The 21,870-nt window shown below is 41.4% G+C and overlaps 1 protein-coding gene across 4 annotated transcripts in view; it reads right to left on the reverse strand.

Annotated features, from left to right (window-relative positions):
• Positions 1-21,870, reverse strand: part of ptpro (protein tyrosine phosphatase receptor type O) — a 67,669-nt gene that overhangs the window by 3,712 nt on the left and 42,087 nt on the right. For 2 of the 4 annotated variants that reach the window (XM_058417704.1, XM_058417703.1), the window contains exons 14-24: positions 21,082-21,220; positions 20,135-20,255; positions 17,650-17,718; positions 12,192-12,275; positions 10,726-10,761; positions 10,256-10,337; positions 8,191-8,281; positions 7,969-8,045; positions 7,696-7,830; positions 5,786-5,908; positions 5,351-5,505 (exon numbers count right to left, since the gene is read on the reverse strand). In XM_058417704.1, coding sequence (XP_058273687.1) covers positions 5,351-5,505; positions 5,786-5,908; positions 7,696-7,830; positions 7,969-8,045; positions 8,191-8,281; positions 10,256-10,337; positions 10,726-10,761; positions 12,192-12,275; positions 17,650-17,718; positions 20,135-20,255; positions 21,082-21,220 — 1,112 coding nt within the window. The remainder of the gene's footprint in view (positions 1-5,350; positions 5,506-5,785; positions 5,909-7,695; positions 7,831-7,968; positions 8,046-8,190; positions 8,282-10,255; positions 10,338-10,725; positions 10,762-12,191; positions 12,276-17,649; positions 17,719-20,134; positions 20,256-21,081; positions 21,221-21,870) is intronic. The other 2 variants (XM_058417705.1, XM_058417706.1) reach the window with 2 other exon arrangements.

The raw sequence follows: 21,870 nt of genomic DNA on the forward strand, positions 1-21,870 counted from the left end.
AAGACTTCTGTAATAACGTAATTTCACAGCAAATCTCCATGACAGGGGAAATTATTTTTTTCCTATTTCGTTGTTGTGCTTATTTGCTACACTACAACAAAATGTGTCTGTGAAAGGGGCCGACAATCAGAGCCGCCCGTTGTTAATATGCAGCTGATGCAGCAGCCTGGATTTTAAGATGCGACTCCTGTTGGTTTAATAATCGAGAGCTGGAAGCTAAACAGTACTTAAATTTCCCAAAAGCCACGGGGAGGTCAACATTAAATGTGTAATAGCGCAGTGAAGCAGAAAGTGTCAAGTGTGTAGACACCCAACTTGTCTGAGTGTTGTGATGGAGATGGAGGGGTGAGGAGGCAACGAGGGGGGATTTTTGGACAGCAAGGTCAGTGTTAGTGAGCACACAGCTGGGATGTTTCACCTTGTGTCTGTCTGAAGCTGTGACAGCGAGCCTGTTGGAAATTTCCCAAACAGAAATAAAAGTGGAGATTTTTTTTTTTAGGATCACTTCAATAAAATATCTGCTCAGAGGATAAACTGCAGGCTGTAAAGCACCCCAGGCTCCATAAACTGGAGTAGATGATGGATAGGGAGACAAGGTCCTGACAAGGTCACTCCTCCTTTATGAGCTAGCTGCTCTTTTTTTTCTGAAAGCAGTGTGTCTTTTTATAATTCCTCTATATAACTTGTATATACTGCAGCAACCTGTTATTTTTTTCATGAAGAAGAAATACAGGACAATATAATATACATATATACTACAGCGTGAGCTGTGTGCTAACTAGACAACAGTACAGTGTTGTGACAAAGTAAAGAGTAGCAGTAAGAGTGTATCGTACCAGCTAAAAACAAAACTATTGTATGGTTAAACTTCAGTTAAAGTTAAAGCACTAAAAACCACTGTCTACAGATTTAGGCTTTTCTTTTAAAAATCCTCATTTTCTGAAATCCTCAACTATAATAATAAAGTTGAAGTGCACAGCTAAATTCAGCCTCAAAACACCCGGTTTATCCTGAATGTGCAGCGGCGTGTTAGAGGAACTGAATCATTACACAGAGCCATGCCAACATCTGACTCAAGAATGCTGCAGGATTACAAAAGTACAGGTGATGCAGTGAGTAGAATGATGCATGGTGTACACCAGGAGTGTCCAATCTTATCCAGAACGTAGAAGCTACGGAAGCTTCCTCCTGTTTAATCAACTGATCTTGGCTTTCTGTTGCTCTAGTGGAGTGAAAATCTGCACCCACGCCGGCCCTTTTGCAGATAAGACCGGACACCCCTGGTTGTACACCATGATGGTGATGATGTCACTGTGTCCTGTAGGAATCCAGGATGGAGAGATTGCCTTTGCTCTAATCGCTGGTGTTCCAGATGTAGGAGAATCTAGCAGATGGATAAGAAGTGTCTTTGAGCTAAGAGTGAGAGAATAACTAAACCACCTACTCTGGAGGTTACAGCAGCAGGTCATCTACAGCATATGCTCTTATGCAGAGCAACTTACATTCATCTATTTATACAACTGAGCAGCTTAGGGTTAAAGGGCCTTGCTTAAGGGTTCAGTCAGTCTTGAGATTTGAACTCATGACCTCCTGTTGAGAAATGAATCCAAATCTAAAACATCCAAGAAGCTCAATTCAGAGCACTGAGAAAGGAATTCACATACTGAGCTATTTCAATTAAGGACAAGATTACCAGAGTGAAAATGTAAATAATTATAGTATAAGTTTAATAATGGCAGGGTTATGTTTCTGGCATTTTGGCAGACACCCTTATTCAGAGTGATTTACAATTTATCTCATTATATACAACTTGAGGGTTAAGGGTCCATCAGTGGCAGCTTGGTGGTCATGGGATTCATACTCACAACCTTCCCATCATTAGTCCAACACCTTAACCACTAAACTACGTAGGTACTAAACGTACGTAACCACTAAACTTATGTAGGGTTTAGGTCAAAGATATTAAATAGATTATTATTGTTGTATTAACATAAGCATTATATCATTCTGTAAAAGCTACATCACTGTTCAGAGTGTGTAATGGTGTCAAAGCATGCAGCAGGGAAGCCCAGTAAATGAGCACTGTCCAGACAATCGTAGTAAAACAACTCCGAGTGAACAATGAGCAAACTGCACGTCCTCACCGTGTGTAAATATGCGTAACCGACGGCAACCTCGGTGCATGTACAGTACCTAGCAACTGTGTTCAGTAAAATGCAGCAGCTTGCTGGTTTGCAGACACACGCTTCAGACGCCCGTGTCTTTCTGGTCTGTCTCTGAGCTGTAAACATGTGCACGCTCTGTATTAATTAAACATGCTGGACTAGGAGTGAATCAGTAGCAAGCTCCACTGAAATCAGGGAAAGGCCCGGTGACTCACGCAGACGCCGGGCTTCAGGTGTCAGTGTGTGTGTGTGTGTGTGTGTGTGATGTGAATGTGTCCACTAGAGGGCAGAAAAATAAAACAATAAACTCTAAAGTAAGTAGCAGTGAATGTAATAAATCTGAGGATCGTGTGTCAACACCAAGAAGGAATATTGTCTGTAATATATACTGTTATTATAGTGAATAGAAAAAATAGAAAATACTGTACTGTTATTAACCTGAAGCACTTGAACCTTCAGACCTTTGACTGCTTATAACATAAAAATAGACACGAGTTTAATCTCTAGCTGCAGCTCAAATCAGACCTTACTGCATATCGTCTCTCAGTTTATTTTATTTAACCCTGTTTACAGCACACTAGTCTACTAATCCAACTATCAGACTTACTGGATCATTACAATCAAGTCTGATAAAAAACGAGTCAGGAGACGTGTTTTTCCCTCTGTTGGATAACCTTACACAGAATTTTACAGGTTGAAGATAAACACCTTCAAATATTATCCTTGCGAACAAGCACTTGGAGCAGAAATGACTTCGAAGATCCTAACTGTAACTTAATTGTAGCACGTTTACTGCAGTTATAATGGGAGTGCTAAGACACTGGGGCAATTAGAGAAGTAGTAGCTCAGTAGTGAAGGTGTTAGACTGCTGATGTTGTGAGGAAGGACCTGCCTCCATTAGACCCTTGAGCAATGTCCTTAACCTTCAAATGCTCAGCTGTATAAACAAGATGAGATACGTCAGATATAAACATTTGTGTGAAAATTTTTTTGTTAATTTTTCTGTAATTATATTGCTCCTACAGCACGGTGGCGCAGTGGTTAGTACATCAACCTCACGCGTCCTGGGTTCAAGTCTCGCTCCTGCTCACTGTGTGTGTGTGGACTTTGCATGTTCTTGGTGGGTTTCCTCTCACAGTCATGCTTCTAGACTGATTGGAGTCTCTAAATTGCCCGTAGTGTGTGAGTGAATGAGGGTGTGTGTGCACCCTGAGATGGGTTGGCACTCCGTCCAGGGTGTTTCCTGCCTTGATGCCCGATGACACCTGAGATAGGCACAGGCTGACACGAGGATAGATAAGCTGAACACAGCACAACAAAGCTGATATTTCTGCCCTCTTGTTTTGTTGTTTCTTACTTGTACAGATAACCAGAAAGATATGAACATGAAAAACAAAAACAAGGGAAAACTGCTACAGGCTATAGAAGATCCTGGGGGCGGTGCTTCGTAAACATGGGCGGGAATCATTCAAATCTCCAACTCAACTAATACAGACAATAGTGAACTCAAAAATCTAATACCTAATGCACCAAACAACAATCTGTCCTCTAACGCTCATGTTATCATGTCTAACACGTTTTACTGCTAATTAACATGAAATGAAACTCTGTTCTTTATATAATGTAATATGGAGTTATGCTGATCGAGTGTTTTCCACCCCCACTGATGCTGACGATACTCCCTGCTTCCTTTCTCTCACTGGACATCAGCACTTTCCGTATGCTACGTGCTCGTTATATATATATATATACTGCACTGTTGAATACATGATGCATCAACAGTGCTTGATGCATCATTCTAACCGGATTAAAATAATCATCCAGGCTAGCAGTCTTATAATCATACAGGAATGCAAGAAGCTCGAGACGTCTCCATTCCATCAGCTATTCTCTCACACACCACATACTGTATGCACTGTCAGGATTTTGAGGTAGTTTAATAATTTAAAGCTGTGCACATCGGCTCGCTTCTGGGAGCTACGCCTACCCACAATACCCTTCTCAACAAAAACGGATGCAGATTCACTTCCAGGAGTTTCTCCACAGAAATATAAAGCTCACCGGTTACGTCTCTGCTCTGCTCTCATGCTGTTTTATTATGACAGCTGAGAAATGCACGCTGGCACTCTCGGAGTGTTTTAAAGCAGAGATTTGTGACAGAATCACGCCAATACCCGAACAAAAGGGTGGATTGGATATCGGAGAAAACTGAAATATTATTATTTTGTTTCCACTAAAACATGTCAGTGCCATCGGCTCAGGTTTGTAAACTGAAGCTTGATGAGAGACTGAAAGGGAGACTCTTGTGGAGTAATCATCCTTTAAAACTCCTTCATTTATCGCAGTGAAAAGAACGGATCACGGAATCTGACTCTCAGACATGCAGGGAAGCGTCAGTAGGATGTTTGTACATGCACAATATACAGAGGAGCTTAAACTACCAAGAGCTATTTACACTGTACTCAACCATGTTATGTCTGTTACAGTTATTCTAACCCCTGCTTTTAACCCCGGGTAGAGAAAGGGTATCACAGGTGTAATTTAGAAGCGGGGTTAGCGCTGATTTTTACCCTGGGGTTATAAAACTCTGCTCTGAAGTGTTTACAGTGTTCACTCCACATTGTGGTGATAAACGTGTAGAGTGTGAAACCATGTGGTGTTAGAATGTTACGACTAGATACTTAGAAACACAATCAGAAACTGAACAGAGCCTCAGTGCCTCATATCACGCGAAAACCAGGACAGCTAACAAAAACAGCTTGACAGAGTCAGACTGTAAAACACTGAACATCATAGATGTGGGTGCTGTAGCGAGGGGGAAATACAATGAAGCTGGATATCAATGAAAGTCTGTTCAACTACACAACCTACAACAAAAAAGATGATAAAGCTGTGAAAGATAACAAGCTGCTCGAGTACAGAACAACAGACCTGAACTTTTTACCTCAGTGATGTGAAAGCGTGAGACAAGCCGTTATTTAAAGCAGAGTATTTATCTAGTCAGGGTGGTTTAAGGCACAAATATGCAAATAAGCAGAAGGTTGCAGCAGGGTTTAGGAATGTAGAGTCAGATTATGAAGAGTCAGGATTAACTGTTAATCCCAAGTAAAGTATGAGCAGTGTGAAACCTCCAACAACATAAACCCAGGAGGAACTAGTCCTGAAGTCGAGCTCTGAGTCCTCACCTGCAGTGGACTGTAACCGGTCCTTTGGTTCTGTTCGCCTGCTGGCGCACTAACTGCACAAACTGCAGGATGCTTTCTATGGCGTTTACCGTGGGCACTCCGTGATCTGGCCAGGATGTGTAGTTAAAATGCAGAACATCCTGCACCTCATCTGCCTGCAGAGAGAGAGAGAGAGAGAGAGAGAGAGAGAGAGAGAGAGAGAGAGAGAGAGAGAGAGAGAGAGAGAGGGGGAGACGAGTCACAAGTTAAAGGAGCACATACATCTTAACAGCTGAGCTCTTTCAATTAAAAAAAAAAAAAAAAAAACGCAGACCCCACATCTGGTTAAAGGGGATGCTGCGAAAGGACCGCTCAGTGATGAATCGACTAGATTGTGAAATAGATATAATCAAGAGTCTCCTTTTTTCTCTGCCGAGTCCCTCAGCTGACACTCACGTAGCTGAGGCGGAAATTCCTGATGGTCCATTCAGGAGACTCGCTTTCAGACAGCATCTCCACCGTGATCTCGCCGTAGGAAACGGGCTCGTCCGTAAAAGGCCAGTAATGATCGCACTTCACCTGCGGGAGAATCCCCAAAGGTAAAATTATTCAGAAGAAGAAGAAGACAAGACACATCTGTGCAGATGTGCATGAATTACAATTACCAACAAACGGACGAGGGTTATTAAAAAAACAGACAGCTTCAGTGGCTCAAGAAATGATCTCCGTGTGAGAGATCCGAGTGTACGCTGGAAATACACACAGCAATCAGTCTCTATTATGTGAACACACACCATTGTGTACTGGGTCTATTAACACACACACACACACACACACACACACAGCCAGACTCTCTATTACTCGTTAGGCTGAAAAGTGTGTTATTATTTATTATTAATATGTGTGATTTTCTGCATTTTAATCTTTGTGAAGACAGAAATGGAAATATTTTGCTGTGTCTGAATCTCAGCACTATGTACAATGAACAGGCAGTGAATATAAAAGCCTAGCTTTCATTAAACTCTGTTTTATTTCATTTAGTGCTACAGAAACAGGTTCAGGAAACAGAAATAGCTAGTGGAAATAGCTTGAATATAGATGAATGTTATTTTAAAACCTCATTTTGATGTCATTAAAGCTGCTTCTAGACATTTTTCTCATTTCAAGATTAAAGGAGAAGTTCACTTCCAGAACAAAAATCTACAAATAATTCCCTCACCCCTTCATCATCCAAGATGTTCATGTCTTTCTTTCTTCATTCGTAAAGAAATGATGTTTTCTGAGGAAAACATTTCAGGATTTTTCTCCATATAGTGGACTTTAATGGTGTCCATGAGGTTGACCTTCCACAATACAGTTTTAAATGCAGCTCTAAATGATCCCAGCCCAGACAGAAGGCTCTTACCTAGCCACAAAAAATTGTCTACTTTTTAACCACAAAATCACGTCTAGCACTAGCTCTGGGATGCGCGTCCGTGACATTATGTACTACGTAATCACGCTGGAAGATCACGCGTGACGTAGGCGGAGCTACAGATGCAGTGTTTACTCGTGTGGAGAAGGAGGAGTGCTCCGAAGTTGTTGCGTGTGGAATGACGCAAAGTTATATGTACCTTTTTGTTAGTAATTCACTTATTTACACTTTGAACGCTCGCTTAGTAAACACTGGGTCTGTAGTTCCGCCTACGTCACACGTGACCTTCTGACGTGGATACATAGTACATAGCGTCGCGCATCCCAGAGCTAGTGCTAGACAAGCTCTTGTGGTTAAAATGTATACAATTTTTTATTTTTCTAAGAACATGAGCGATGGTTTGGTTTGGTTTGAGATCTTTCAAGCTACATTTAAAACTGCATTTTGGAAGTTCAACCTCGTGGGCACCATAGAAGTCCACTATATGGAGAAAAATCCTGAAATGTTTTCCTCAATTTCTTTACGACTGAAGAAAGAAAGACATGAACATCTTAGATGACAATGGGGTGAGGGAATTATCTGTAGATTTTTGTTCTGGAAGTGAACTTCTCCTTTAAAGTTTTCTTATTCTATTAGAATGTGTGAACTGCTCAGGAGAATATTTCTAACTTGAGTAATGACTATCAGCCCTAATCAATGCCTAGAAATACATTTAATAATCTTATATATGGCTAAGAAATCTCACTATATTCAAGATATTTTCACTGGTCTTTAAAATGTCTGCAGTTCGGATACAATACACTATGATAATAACTGATCGTTTCTATATTTATTTATTTATTGTTTATTTGTTTGTCTGTTTTACTGCACAATGGAAAAATATGAAGTGAAATTTCAGCATCGTTGTAGATTAAACACGTTGTAGATTTTCTAACAGGTGTAAATGACTGACCCTGCGGCGCTCGTTGCACTGAGTTAGCATGACGATGACGCGCGAGTTTTGCTGCATCACCATCTTCCAGAAATCGTTGCGCGTCTCCGGGAGAGGCCCCTGTGTGGCGATGTACTCACGGGGTGACTTGTATCCCTGTTATCATGGAGCCACAGTGAGGAATCGTTTCAAACTGAATAACAGGTTTCTAAACATAGTGCACACTTCTGATCATATAACTGGAGTACTTTTATTTGCCCCCTCTTCACTATCCCGTGCGGTGTAAGTACTCACTGGAATGTAGTTGGCGTTGATGTAGTCGGCGCCTTCGTCATTGTGCATAGAGATCAGCTTCACGCGGCTGAAGTCGTCTGAATGAGAAACGCATTTCGTTATGCAAAATTACCGTGAACAATAAACAATACAGACAATACCGATGAGAATAGTGACAGCTGTTACTCACCACCTGTCTGCTGTGTGTGTGTGTGTGTCTAGAGGTGATAGATGAACACTTACAGGGTAAGATGTTGGTATAGCGGTTCTTGGGTCTGTTTACCGGCAGATCCGCAGCATCATGGGAAAGATCCAACCCAACACTCTTCAGCTCCTATAATAATACAATGCAATCAGAAGAGAATAACAAACAGAGCCCAGATCTGGTTAGAGGAACCTGGAAGTGACTGCATTATAGTCTGCACATCATTACAGTCTGTGATTTTCTTTATAAATGTTGCCTGGCTTCGGAGAGAAACATGTTTAGCTGCTGTATTTATTCTAGTAGCACACACATCATCAGCTCTGCTCCAGATATTAAACACTTCCACCGTCACCAGATGAAAAACAGATGTTTCCACTGTGCTCTAAGATTATTCTTTTATTGCGTTTTTAGATTGCTACTGGAGTCATAAAAGAAGGGCCAACATTTACCCCTCTACCCCTGCCCCTCGTCTCTACCCCTGCCCCTCTTTTCTACTCCTGCCCCTCTTCACTATCCCTTTCCCTCTTCACTACTCCTGCCCCTCTTCACTATCCCTTTCCCTCTTCACTACTCCTGCCCCTCTTCACTATCCCTTTCCTTCTTCACTACTCCTGCCCCTCTTCACTATCCCTTTCCCTCTTCACTACTCCTGCCCCTCTTCACTATCCCTTTCCCTTTTCACTACTCCTGCCCCTCTTCACTATCCCTTTCCTTCCTCACTACTCCTGCCCCTCTTCTCTACCCCTGCCCCTCTTCACTACTCCAGCCCTTCTTCTCTATCCCAGCCCCTCTTTTCCACCCCTGCCCCTCTTCTCCATCCCTGCCCCTCTTCTCCACTCCTGCCCCTCTTCTCTATTCCAGCCCTTCTTCTCTACCCCAACCTCTCTTCTCTACCCCTGCCCCTCTTCTCTACCAACGCCCCTCTTCTCTATCCCTGCCCCTCTTCACTACTCCTGCCCCTCTTCTCTACTCTTACCCCTCTTCACTACCTCCGGCCCCTCTTCTCTACCCCTGCCCCCTTCTCTATCCCTGCCCCTCTTCTCTATCCCAGCCCCTCTTCTCTACCCCTGCCCCTCTTCACTACTCCTGCCCCTCTTCACTATCCCTTTCCCTCTTCACTACCCCTGCCCCCTCTCTACTCCTGCCCCTCTTCACTATCTCTTTCCCTCTTCACTACTCCTGCCCCTTCTTCACTACTTTTCCTGCCTCTTTTCTCTACTCCTGCCCCTCTTCTCTATTCCAGCCCTTCTTCTCTATCCCTGCCCCTCTTCTCCACTCCTGCCCCTCTTCTCTATCCCTGCCCCTCTTCTCCACTCCTGCCCCTCTTCTCTATTCCAGCCCTTCTTCTCTATCCTTGCCCTTCTTCTCTACCCCAGCCTCTCTTCTCTACCCCTGCCCCTCTTCTCTACCAAAGCCGCTCTTCTCTACCCCTGCCCCTCTTCTCTATCCCAGCCCCTCTTCTCTACCCCCGGCCCCTCTTCTCTACCCCTGCCCCTCTTCACTACTCCTGCCCCTCTTCTCTATTCCAGCCCTTCTTCTCTATCCCTGCCCCTCTTCTCCACTCCTGCCCCTCTTCTCTATTCCAGCCCTTCTTCTCTATCCCTGCCCCTCTTCTCCACTCCTGCCCCTCTTCTCTATTCCAGCCCTTCTTCTCTATCCTTGCCCTTCTTCTCTACCCCAGCCTCTCTTCTCTACCCCTGCCCCTCTTCTCTACCAAAGCCCCTCTTCTCTTCTCTACCCCTGCCCCTCTTCTCTATCCCAGCCCCTCTTCTCCACCCCTCCCCCTCTTCTCTACCCCCGGCCCCTCTTCTCTACCCCCGGCCCCTCTTCTCTACCCCTGCCCCTCTTCACTACTCCTGCCCCTCTTCTCTACTCTTACCCCGCTTCACTACCTCCGGCCCCTCTTCTCCACCCCTCCCCCTCTTCTCTTTCTGCTCTTGTGATGATTTTATTGCTGTCTAAATGTGAGTTTTAGAGATAATTACAGATAAGACACATTATAGCAGAAGCCAATCCAATCCAAATAAGGATAACAAATGTCATATTTCCAACAAACAAACAAACAAACAAACAAACACATTTAAAGGCAATTTGTTTCCTTACTTCGAACTGCAGGGAGAACTTATAGGCAGAGTCTTTGCTCATGTCCTTGATGTAGGCCTCAAAGTCATCCAGCTGCACGGGGCTGCACACAGACCAAGAACAATCACCTTTCACCCTACACACTCTCCTCATCCCCACTTCCTCTTTAACCACTTAAACTCCCTCAGAAACAGAACTGGGGAATCTGAAAACAACAGCAGTCATTACACGAATCCCTTCTGTGTCAAAAATCAGAATGAGGGTTGATTCATATTAATAATTAATAACTACTTTAATAAATAGAGTTTTCCTAACTACGCCATGCATTGTCTTGCACACAAAAGGAGTTCTTGTGAACTGAAGCACTCGGAATATGGAGTGTTAGGTGGCTTGGGTTAAGCTGGCTTAAATTTCAAGCAGAAAACACACACACACACACAAAGACAAACAGCACACACACACAGACAAACAGCACAAAGAGTTAGTGTTACCTTGTTAGCTTCCTTTTCTTTAGAGCAGTCTTGCTCCTACAGGTACAAAAAGGTCTTTAAGTGTGCCTTGCTTCATTGATTCCAAAAAAAACTTTCATACATCAGTCCCACCACCATCATCATCATCATCATCCCAGGCAATTCCTTCTACAGACGTGTTAAAGTCAGGATTTCTCAGGAAGCATGCATTCCTCCATCAAGCTGAGGCAATAAATACTTATTTCCATACACTTCATTCATCTTCTGTACATACAGATTATACCCAGAATACAAACACATGCAAAACAAACCAAAATTATTATTATTAATAATAATAATAATAATAATAATCATAATCCTACAGCTACCACGACTATCTATCTGCTGCTAGTATGGTTTAGTCATCCAGAGATTTGACATCATGTAACCTCGGCTCATAAAATGGTGCTATGGTTAGTTTCATGCTAGGTTTGGTTAGACCCATGCCACTACTCATATCGCTATGGTGGGAGTATTCTCAAGGCTTTACGCTCTGGGACGCAACCATAGACAGAGCGTGAAGCTCAGCAATGTGAATCTCTGTCTGAACTTTAACCTTCATGTTCTGTTCACTGCTTAGCAACGTGTGTTGGCTGAATTGCAGTGATAATTAATACTGCTTTGGTATTATATTATTATTATCATTATTATTATTATCATTATTATTATGTATGTCTCTGGAGAGGAACAAACTGCAAACAGCCACAAAAAGATGTGAGTGAACGATAAAATGTTCATTTACACTATAGGGCCAAAAGTATGTGCACCCCTGAGCATCACACGCATATGTGGTCCTTCTTTCCACAGAGTTGAAAGCACAAAATTGTCCAGAATAGTCTTTATATGCTGTAACATTACAATTTCTCTTCACTGGAAATAAACCCTGTTCCAGCATGGACAAAGCCCCTGAGCTCCATCAAGACATGGTTGGCGTGGAAGAACTGGAGTGTCCCTGACTTTGACTCAACCCCACTGAACACCTTTGGGATGAACTGGGACACCGACTGAACCCCAGACCTCCTCACTCTTACAACATCAGTGTCTGATCTCACTGAATGATCACTAATCCCCACAGCCACGCTCCAACATCTGGTGGAAAACCTTCACAGGAGAGTGGAGCTCATTATAATAACAGATCTGGTATGAGACGTTTAACGAGCACATGTGGGTGTGATGGTCAGGGGTGCACAAACCTTTTAGCCATATAGTTTATATAGAAAGATTTCGAAAACCTTCACCAGAACAGAACATAAAGGCTAAGGATGGTTAAAGGAATGACTGTTCTCACTCTAAGATGAGTGAGTGAGTGAGTGTGTGAGTGACTGAGTGAGTGAATGAGAGAGAGAGTGAGAGTGCTGTAGCTGTGTCTATGGTCGTGGAGCTCAGGCCGTGCACCATTTCACACATGCCTCCATGATGCAGCGTCTGGCTGTCAGGGCTTTACTTACCATGGATTAATATAAAAAGCCAAAAGATAGTCAGTCCAAAGGCAGGATGGCAGAAGAGTAAGGAAGGCAAAGAGGCTCCTTCGCCTGAAGGGGTTCAAATAATAAAATAATAAAAAAGAAAGAAAGAAAGAAAAAAACACAGACAAACACCAAAAGGGCAAAAAGTTGGGGACAAAACATGGTGCTTCATTAGTAATAGTGACAGACAGTGATGACTGAGACGTACTTAATTAGTGCTTCATACAGGGTTAATTAATGCCTCATGCAGTCCACAGTGTCATTAGCTTATCGATTGCATTTATGGGCGTGTGATCAAATGATGCATGACAGCAGACTTTAGAGTTTTAACGTTCATTTGGCAAAACAGATCTGCAGACAAATCTTTCTTTCTGTGCGTCAGCTCGAGAGTAGGATAGCTCTCTATATAACGTCATAGTGTCATGGGAAAAGGGTTTTAGATGTACCACAGAGACAGTGGGCTATGCTGGGGCCACCCTGCTGTACCTCACGCTTAAGACAAGAACATTAATGATCACTAGAGCAGCAGACAAATTAAAGACATTTACAGAAATATTGTACAAGACACATTTCATTACAATGGCAATGGAAGTGTTTGGAGGTTGTTGTTGTTTTTGTTTTTTTTTTAAATGAGATGATTGGCCAAAATCTGCCTTAACTGACTGTCTTTAAGCTGTTATATTAATCTCAAGTGTATGGCATGGAACACACTCTCTTACACCATCTGTGTGTGTGTGTGTGTGTCTTTTCCCCCCTCTCCCACATTCATTTGTTGTTGATTTCAACAGAAAACTCTGGAAACAATATTAAAAAGAGATGCAGCAGCTGTGTCCCAAATGACATACTACACACTTACACTATGCACTATGTATTCTAACATACAGTGTATTAATGTCAGATGAGTAGTATTGTCTTGAATGGAACACTGAGGAGCCGGAAGTATGAGCTGTTTCCTAGTCACTGGTGAATGATGTGTAATGTGACGCTGCTAGCTTGTGTTGTTGGCCATCTTGAAATCTTTTCTGACCCAGCATCAGCACCTGGTAGCCCCGCCCCTCTTCAGCTAGGTTAGGAAAGCTGTGTTCACACTTTGTGTTTTCAGTTGACTCAGTGCACCATCCCGGTTGTTGAAGTGCACTTCTCCCTGTAGTTCAGTGTGAACACAAGACTCACACCACGTGTACTACACAGTGAAGTATGTGATTTGGGACACGCCTACTGATTAGAGTTATTTTCACTATCTAACTTGTATCAGTCTGTTGAATTCTGCTTTTGTTATGTACCTGGATATTTTGGGACCGTACATTAGTTTTGAGATTCCTTTAACTCTTTAACTGAGGTTCACACCCGGTATTAACATCTGTCTGGAGTGATCCGATCACAAGAGGAAATCCCTTTATTCCTGGAATCCTGAAGCGTCTCATGTAACCACTTGTGATCGGATTTCAAAGCTCCGCTGGAGTAAAAGCGCATTTATTACATCAGCCTTTCGCTGTGTGTGTGTTTTCAGACAGGAATATTCTCTGAATCCCGTCTCCTGTACCTGTACGTGCTGCTTCACACACTTTACACATGGTCTGCTAACCAAACTACAAGAAGCAGCTCCAGCCACAAGCATCGTCTTTATCTGTCAACCTAGTGATAGAGAATCTCATAATCTTTATGTAGTTTCAGGCTCGAGTAATGACCCAGATGAGGATGGGTTTACTTTCGAATCTGGTTCCTCTCAGGGTTTTTCTTCCTCATAACATCTCAGGGAGTTTTCTTCACCTCTGACACATCTCTGACTTACTCATTAGGGATAAATATGAATTCAGAATTTAGAATGTGTATCCTGAATGTCCTTACACCGATCAGACATAACATTATGACCACCTGCCTAATATTGTGTTGTGTCGGTCTCCCTTTTGCTGTTAAAACAGCTCTGACCCCTCATGCACTGTGTATTCTGACACCTTTCTATCAGAACCAGCATTAACTTCTTCAGCAATTTGAGCAACAGTAGCTCGTCTGTTGGATCGGATCACACGGACCAGCCTTCGCTCCCCACGTGCATCAATGAGTCTTGGCCGCCCATGTCCCTGTCGCCGGTTCACCACTGTTCCTTCCTTGGACCACTTTTGATAGATACTGACCACTGCAGACCGGGAACACCCCACAAGAGCTGCAGTTTTGGAGATGCTCTGATCCAGTGGTCTAGCCATCACAATTTGGCCCTTCATCAAACTCGCTCAAATCCTTACACTTGTCCATTTTTCCTGCTTCTAACACATCAACTTTGAGGACAAAATGTTCACTTGCTGCCTAATATATCCCACCCACTAACAGGTGCCATGATGAGGAGATCATCAGTCTTATTCACTTCACCTCTCAGTGGTCATAATGTTATGCCTGACCAGTGTATAACTGCTTAGTGACAGTATTTACTGTTAGAAGCGCTATATAAATGGAATTGAATTGAACATGTGTCCCTGAGTAGCTCTGAATAGAATTATCACTGTCCACTTATGACCAGATCACTCAGTACGTGTGTTAATAACAAGTGCGAACGAGCCTAACACCATGATTTACTACAGGTTTTGTCTGTTCCCTCTTGCAAAAACACTGAAAGTGACTTCAGAAACCGCACACGCAAATGAACACGCCCTGAAAAGCAGATCTGAAATAGTTTCAAATGTATAATATTAATAATCGAACCCTTCCTCTCCAAGACATATACAGTGTGTTACACACACAGATCTGGTCATTAAACACACCCACACACCCACACACACACAGTGTCCTCTAGAACTAATGCTATAAAAAAATAAATAAATAAAGTAAAAATAAAAAAGGGGGATCACAATTTTTAAAATAATGCTAATTTCTCTCTAAAAAATATATGTGCCAAAATTATTGGCACCCCAAATACATAAATTGAGAAGCGTGCTTTATTTATTCTTCTATGTGCTTTCTGAACACAGGAATTATGTTTCTGTCTTTAACCATGCTCTGTTTCCCTGATATATAAATATAAAGTTGATGAATCTTCTGTTTTCCATTACCATGGGGAAAAAATAAACCAGAAATAACCCTTCAATATGAGAAACAGTGACGGTTTTGGACCTGCACAGATATACACACATATATAATAAATATAAAAATATCTGCAGTTAAAAATACTGTTAAACACAGTCAGGGCTGGAACAAAAAGTCTGAAACAGTTGGAAAGTTGGTCAGGAACTGAACCCATGAGCACACAGCTTAAAGAGAACAGAAGTAAAGCATGAGCCCAAATATCAGGTTTAAACCTGCAGTTTAGACCAGAAGACCTTCCTAAAAGACTCTTCTGAATCTTGATATCATGATATTTAAGCCCTAAACATGGTTGCTTCTGCCAGGAGGTTCAGATTCTTTCAGCAAGATGATGATCTACACATGCTTCCAGATCATTATAGAGAAGGTTCAAGAGAATCTCTAGTCTAGAGTCTATAGATTAGAACCATTCTGAAAAGCTGTGATCTGAATTCATATCCATGTGCAAAAAAAGAACCTAAAAGAATATCAGATAATGAAGGAGTTTAATAAGCTCTGCATGGAGCGGTGTATTGAGTTCCTTCTACATCCTGTTAGACATTACAGGAGCCTCAGCGCTGGTTTTCTCGCTACACGCTATCAATCTTAGGGGTACCAATAATTTTGAAACCAGTGTTTTTTTAAAGAAAATAAGACCCTTTTGTCAGAGTATAGGTTTTACATGAACTTTCAATGTCTCTGTATGTTTGAGCTCAAAACATGACTTCTTATTACATGTGTTATTCTTTTTATGTATTCATAAGGGTGCCAATAATTCTGGAGGACACTTTATTTGACAAGTAATTAAGCATCTTGTGTGTGTGTGTGTGTGTGTGTGTGTGTAAAAAAAAAGAAGCATAAACCCATATGGTTGCTAATCCCGACCTGTTTGTAGATTATGATTTAGCAGTTAGCAGATTGTAGAAAGTGTGACTGTGTGATTTTCAGTGGGTTTCTATTTTTGTGTAGAGTTCAATACTGCCCTGGGTGTCTGAAAATACTCGACACACAGTATACAATAATCCCCTGCTATATCGCGGTTCATATATCATGGTCCCGGTATATCACTGATTTTTATTTGGAACACAACTCATTTTTTCTCGGATTTTCCCGGTATATCGCGGTATCCGCAAACCTTATAGTCAATTGTTTTTATGTTTAAATAAGGAAATTTACTGATAGAAATATAATTAATAATTACAAAATATAAACATTAATTGAAAATGAAGTAAAATGTTATTAAGAACACGTAGAGTTGTTTAGGAAAGCGTGGTGCGGGGATGCTGAAAATCAAAATACAGTACAGCTGGAGGAAGGAGTCTGGCCAATCGGAACGCCCCATTCGTTTAATCACGGTTGTGATTGGCTGCTGGCTATGTGTGCAGTTGGGGAAAGGGAAGCAGAATTCTCCAGCATCCCAGTTTTTCGCGTGTCACTTTCATTTTCTTCTTTGTACGCTATATTTTTATGTTTTTTCTGCAAGCCCTATTTTGTTGCCCAGATGCTCTGCACCTTCTAAGGCTTCTGGCAAGGAACATACATACATACATACATACATACATACATACATACATACAGTACAAACTATTAATGTGATATTTCTACGAATTTACCCAAAATCCATCTGGCTATATGCTTGCAAATGTTTTCTGTGTGTGTTTAAAGAGTGTGGGAGGGTTACGGCTTAACCAATAAAATAAAAGCATTTGGGGGTGGGGTCCGTGTATCACAGACTTTCGTTTATAAACGGGGGATTACTGTATTATGTATTTGTGTAACTTCCTGGTCTGGAGTGCACTTTTCCACTTATACCTCAGTGAACTACTGACGATTACACTGTTTCATTTATTCATGAACCACACATTTGTGTTTTAATGGTTTAATATAATGATGTAGAACATCTGAGGGATGAGTTACTTCCTGTTATCACTTACATTATAGCAGCTATAAACACTCATTCTCTCACCTGCATCATCTCTCTCTCTCTCTCCCTCCAGAAAAAGCTGCTGAAACGCCAGTCAGAGTGGTGCTATTATACAAAGCTAATGCTCACCTTCTGACCAATCAGATTGTAAAGTTCAGCTGCTCTGTGATTATAAATATATTGTAGCTCTTAGCTGTTAAAGCTCTTTCACTGCCAGAGAGCTCTAATGGGTGAGGATATTTTAAGAGTGACTCTGAGTGTCTTGTGTGATGCTATAAATAAATCTACACACATTTAATGTTAAGTATCAGACTAGAATCCGCTACATCATGTACGTGTTGTTGCTGTGTGTGTGTGTGTGTGTGTGTGTGTGTGGCTAGTGGTTACTGACGTCTTTTGTTTCTAGCTGCCTGACATTGTGAACTTTACTGCAGACTTTAGAAAATACTTCAGAACTCCTACCAGTTGTAAGGAAGTTTTCCGTCACGCTCAAAAGAGGCGAAGTTGACAAAGGTTTCTGCCCCGCATTCCCTGAAATATAATAATACAGCGTCACACACACAGATGGCCCTAACCATTCACTGTGAATCATTTTTAAACACAGCAGACTGATGTACTGAATATGTGATGAATACTAGCTTATTAATACCACAGTTACACTACACAAACACCCACAAAAACAAGTGTGCTAATTAGACCTGAAACTACTGACTCTTTACACAATAAAACTGACTCTTTACACAATACAACTGACTCTTTATACAATACAACTGACTCTTTATACAATAAAACTGACTCTTTACACAATAAAACTGACTCTTTACACAATAAAACTGACTCTTTATACAATAAAACTGACTCTTTACACAATACAACTGACTCTTTATACAATACAACTGACTCTTTATACAATAAAACTGACTCTTTACACAATAAAACTGACTCTTTATACAATACAACTGACTCTTTATACAATACAACTGACTCTTTATACAATAAAACTGACTCTTTACACAATAAAACTGACTCTTTACACAATAAAACTGACTCTTTATACAATAAAACTGACTCTTTATACAATAAAACTGACTCTTTACACAATAAAACTGACTCTTTACACAATAAAACTGACTCTTTATACAATAAAACAGACTCTTTATACAATACAACTGACTCTTTATACAATACAACTGACTCTTTATACAATACAACTGACTCTTTATACAATAAAACTGACTCTTTACACAATAAAACTGACTCTTTACACAATACAACTGACTCTTTATACAATACAACTGACTCTTTACACAATAAAACTGACTCTTTACACAATACAACTGACTCTTTATACAATACAACTGACTCTTTACACAATAAAACTGACTCTTTACACAATACAACTGACTCTTTATACAATAAAACAGACTCTTTATACAATAAAACTGACTCTTTATACAATACAACTGACTCTTTATACAATACAACTGACTCTTTACACAATACAACTGACTCTTTATACAATAAAACTGACTCTTTATACAATAAAACTGACTCTTTACACAATACAACTGACTCTTTATACAATAAAACTGACTCTTTATACAATAAAACTGACTCTTTACACAATACAACTGACTCTTTATACAATAAAACTGACTCTTTATACAATAAAACTGACTCTTTACACAATACAACTGACTCTTTACACAATACAACTGACTCTTTATACAATAAAACTGACTCTTTACACAATACAACTGCCTCTTTATACAATAAAACTGACTGTTTATACAATAAAACTGACTCTTTATACAATACAACTGACTCTTTATACAATACAACTGACTCTTTATACAATAAAACTGACTCTTTATACAATACAACTGACTCTTTATACAATAAAACTGACTCTTTATACAATACAACTGACTCTTTATACAATACAACTGACTCTTTATACAATACAACTGCCTCTTTATACAATAAAACTGACTCTTTATACAATAAAACTGACTCCTTACACAATAAAACTGACTCTTTACACAATACAACTGACTCTTTACACAATAAAACTGACTCTTTACACAATAAAACTGACTCTTTACGCAGAGAAACTGACTCTTTACGCAGTGAAACTGACTCTGTACACAGTGAAACTGACTCGTTATACAATGAAACTGACTCTTTACACAGTGAAACTGACTCTTTACGCAGTGAAACTGACTCTTTACACAATAAAACTGACTCTTTACACAATAAAACTGACTCTTTACACAGTGAAACTGACTCGTTATACAATGAAACTGACCCTTTATACAATGAAACTGACCCTTTATACAATGAAACTGACTCCTTATGCAGTAAAACTGACTCCTTACATATGTTCTTGTAATGACCACCTCAGCAGGGGAAGTAGGATCATACTGATAGCACATAAAGGCAGCATAATTCCCAGAAGTACAGGATTATGTTCTAGCGTCAGCAGCAGCACTCAGTAGAGATTCTGATGAGCCGCCATTTTGCTTGTGATAAGGTGATGGAACAGACTATTCACATCACTCTTTACTCTGGCTTCCTACTTCAGGAAGGTCTCCTCTAATTCCTTTATAAACTCATGACCAGTAATATTAGCTAGCTTGTTACTAACTAAACACGATTTCACAAAGGCGCCCGTGTCCCTTCCCACTTTATAGCACCGCTTGAGCATAAAACTAGAACATAATGAATAAACGTATAGTAGCCTCTATGTTTTTGCTCCCAGCGGTTATCATAATGTTATATTCCAACAATAGTCTAGAGCAGGCAATCCTGTCCTGCCGTGTAATTAAATCAAATCCATTCTTCTCGAGATCTCGGGTGTGGAGAGCTGTGAAGAGTGTGAAAGAGCTGCGCTGTAATTATACAGTAACGCTGTAGTGGGAGTAGTGCGGTGTCGTGGAGATCTTACCTGGTCATCTGCATGTGCTTTTTGCGTAGCACCAGTAGAAAGAGCACAAGCAGGCTGATGAGCAGCACACTGAGCACCGCCAGAGCTGAGATAGCAGCTATGCTGGGGTTCATCTCATGAGCTGCACACAAACACATCTCACAGTTACTGTCAAGTTTCAGCTATCACTAGGGTGACGTTATTTCTTGATGACTTATGAGTGAGATCTGTGAAGGACAAGGAGAATGAGAAAGAGGAGAAGGAAGAAAAAGGAGGAGGAAAAAACTGGAGAAGGAGAAACGGAGGAGAGGTGGGAGGAAGAAAAGAAGAAGGAGGTGGAAAAGGTGGAGGAAGAGGAGAAGAAGAAGGAGGGGAGAAGGATTACAATGAGAAGCAAAAGGAGTAGAAAGGCGAGAAGAAGGAAGAGAAGAAGGAGGAAGAAGAGGAGAAAAGGAAAGGAAAGATGAGAAGGACAAAATGAAGGAGTAGAAGGATGAGTAGAAGGAGGAGAAGAAGGAGGAAGAAGAGAAGAAGAAGGAAGACGGGGAAAAGGAGAAGAAGGAAAAAGAAGAAAAAGGAGGAGGAAGGAGAGGAGAAAAAGGAGGAGGAGAAGCAAGAGTGAGAGAAGAAGGAGGAGGATAGAGAAAAGGAGGAGAGGGAGGAGAGAGAAAGGAAGGAGTAGGAAAAGAAGTAAGAGAAGGAGAAAAGGAGGGAAAAGAGAAGATGGGAAGAGGAGGAGGAAGAAAATAAGAAGAAGTAGGAAGCAAAGGAGGAGGAGAAGGAGGAGGATAAGAGGCCGATTAGGGAAAATAGAAGAAGGAGGAAGAGAAGTAGGAAGAGGAGGTGGAGGAGAAAAAAAGGAGATGGAGAATAGGGGAAAGAGGAGAAGAAGGAGGAGGAGGAGGAAGAGAATGAGGAAGAGGAAGATGAGAAGGAGGAAGGGGGTGTGGAGGAGAAGGAGGAGTTACCCAGGGTGCTGATGGTAATGTAGGCGGGCTCGCTGGGTGTGCTGTAGCTGTAACTGATGACACTGCAGTTGTAGGAGGTGGAGGCCTGCAGGTTGTTCACAGTTAACACATGGGAGTGGGCAGTCTGGGGCTCGGCAGTCTGTGAACAACACCATTAACAAGACCATTAACCCCGACATCCCCAGCCTGGGTGACCACATACTCATAAAATGTAAAGTTATACAATGTAAAGATTTTAATTAGCAATATAATATATTCAATTGCTAAAACCCAAAAAACCCAAAACCTCTAGATCCCGAGAGGTAAAGCTGACAAGCGTGGCCGTTCATCATCTGTAACAGGATTCGCCCCCGGCTCGGTGAGAGACAGGGTAATGTCTCAAGCAGATGGCTCTGTGCTGATTAGGACGTGTGGGCACAAGAGTCATCTGAGTGCACTGCCAAGGCAATACGCCTGCCACTGCTGTAGAGTCATTCTCACAAGACTCAATACAGGGATTAAATACTTTCATACATTTCTCTAGTAAACTCACAGAGTGCTCTGGAGGACCGGCGTACAGCGCTTCAGGTTCCTACAATCACGCCGCACTTAACGTAAACTGAGATCTCATTTTCTCACGCTTCATTTTCATTACTGTCAGCTCAGTCATCTTCACCATTTTGGGAAATTCACTGTGAATGAGTTCAAGTGGATGGGTTGAGCGGGACCGATCGTAGCCATGGGAACACGTGTCTCATTATTCTCGCCTTGAAAGTCATTGTGTGTCGCTGTAGAACACATGTACACAAT

Source organism: Hemibagrus wyckioides, linkage group LG19, assembly GCF_019097595.1.
Source record: "Hemibagrus wyckioides isolate EC202008001 linkage group LG19, SWU_Hwy_1.0, whole genome shotgun sequence".
Taxonomy (NCBI): Eukaryota; Metazoa; Chordata; class Actinopteri; order Siluriformes; family Bagridae; genus Hemibagrus; species Hemibagrus wyckioides.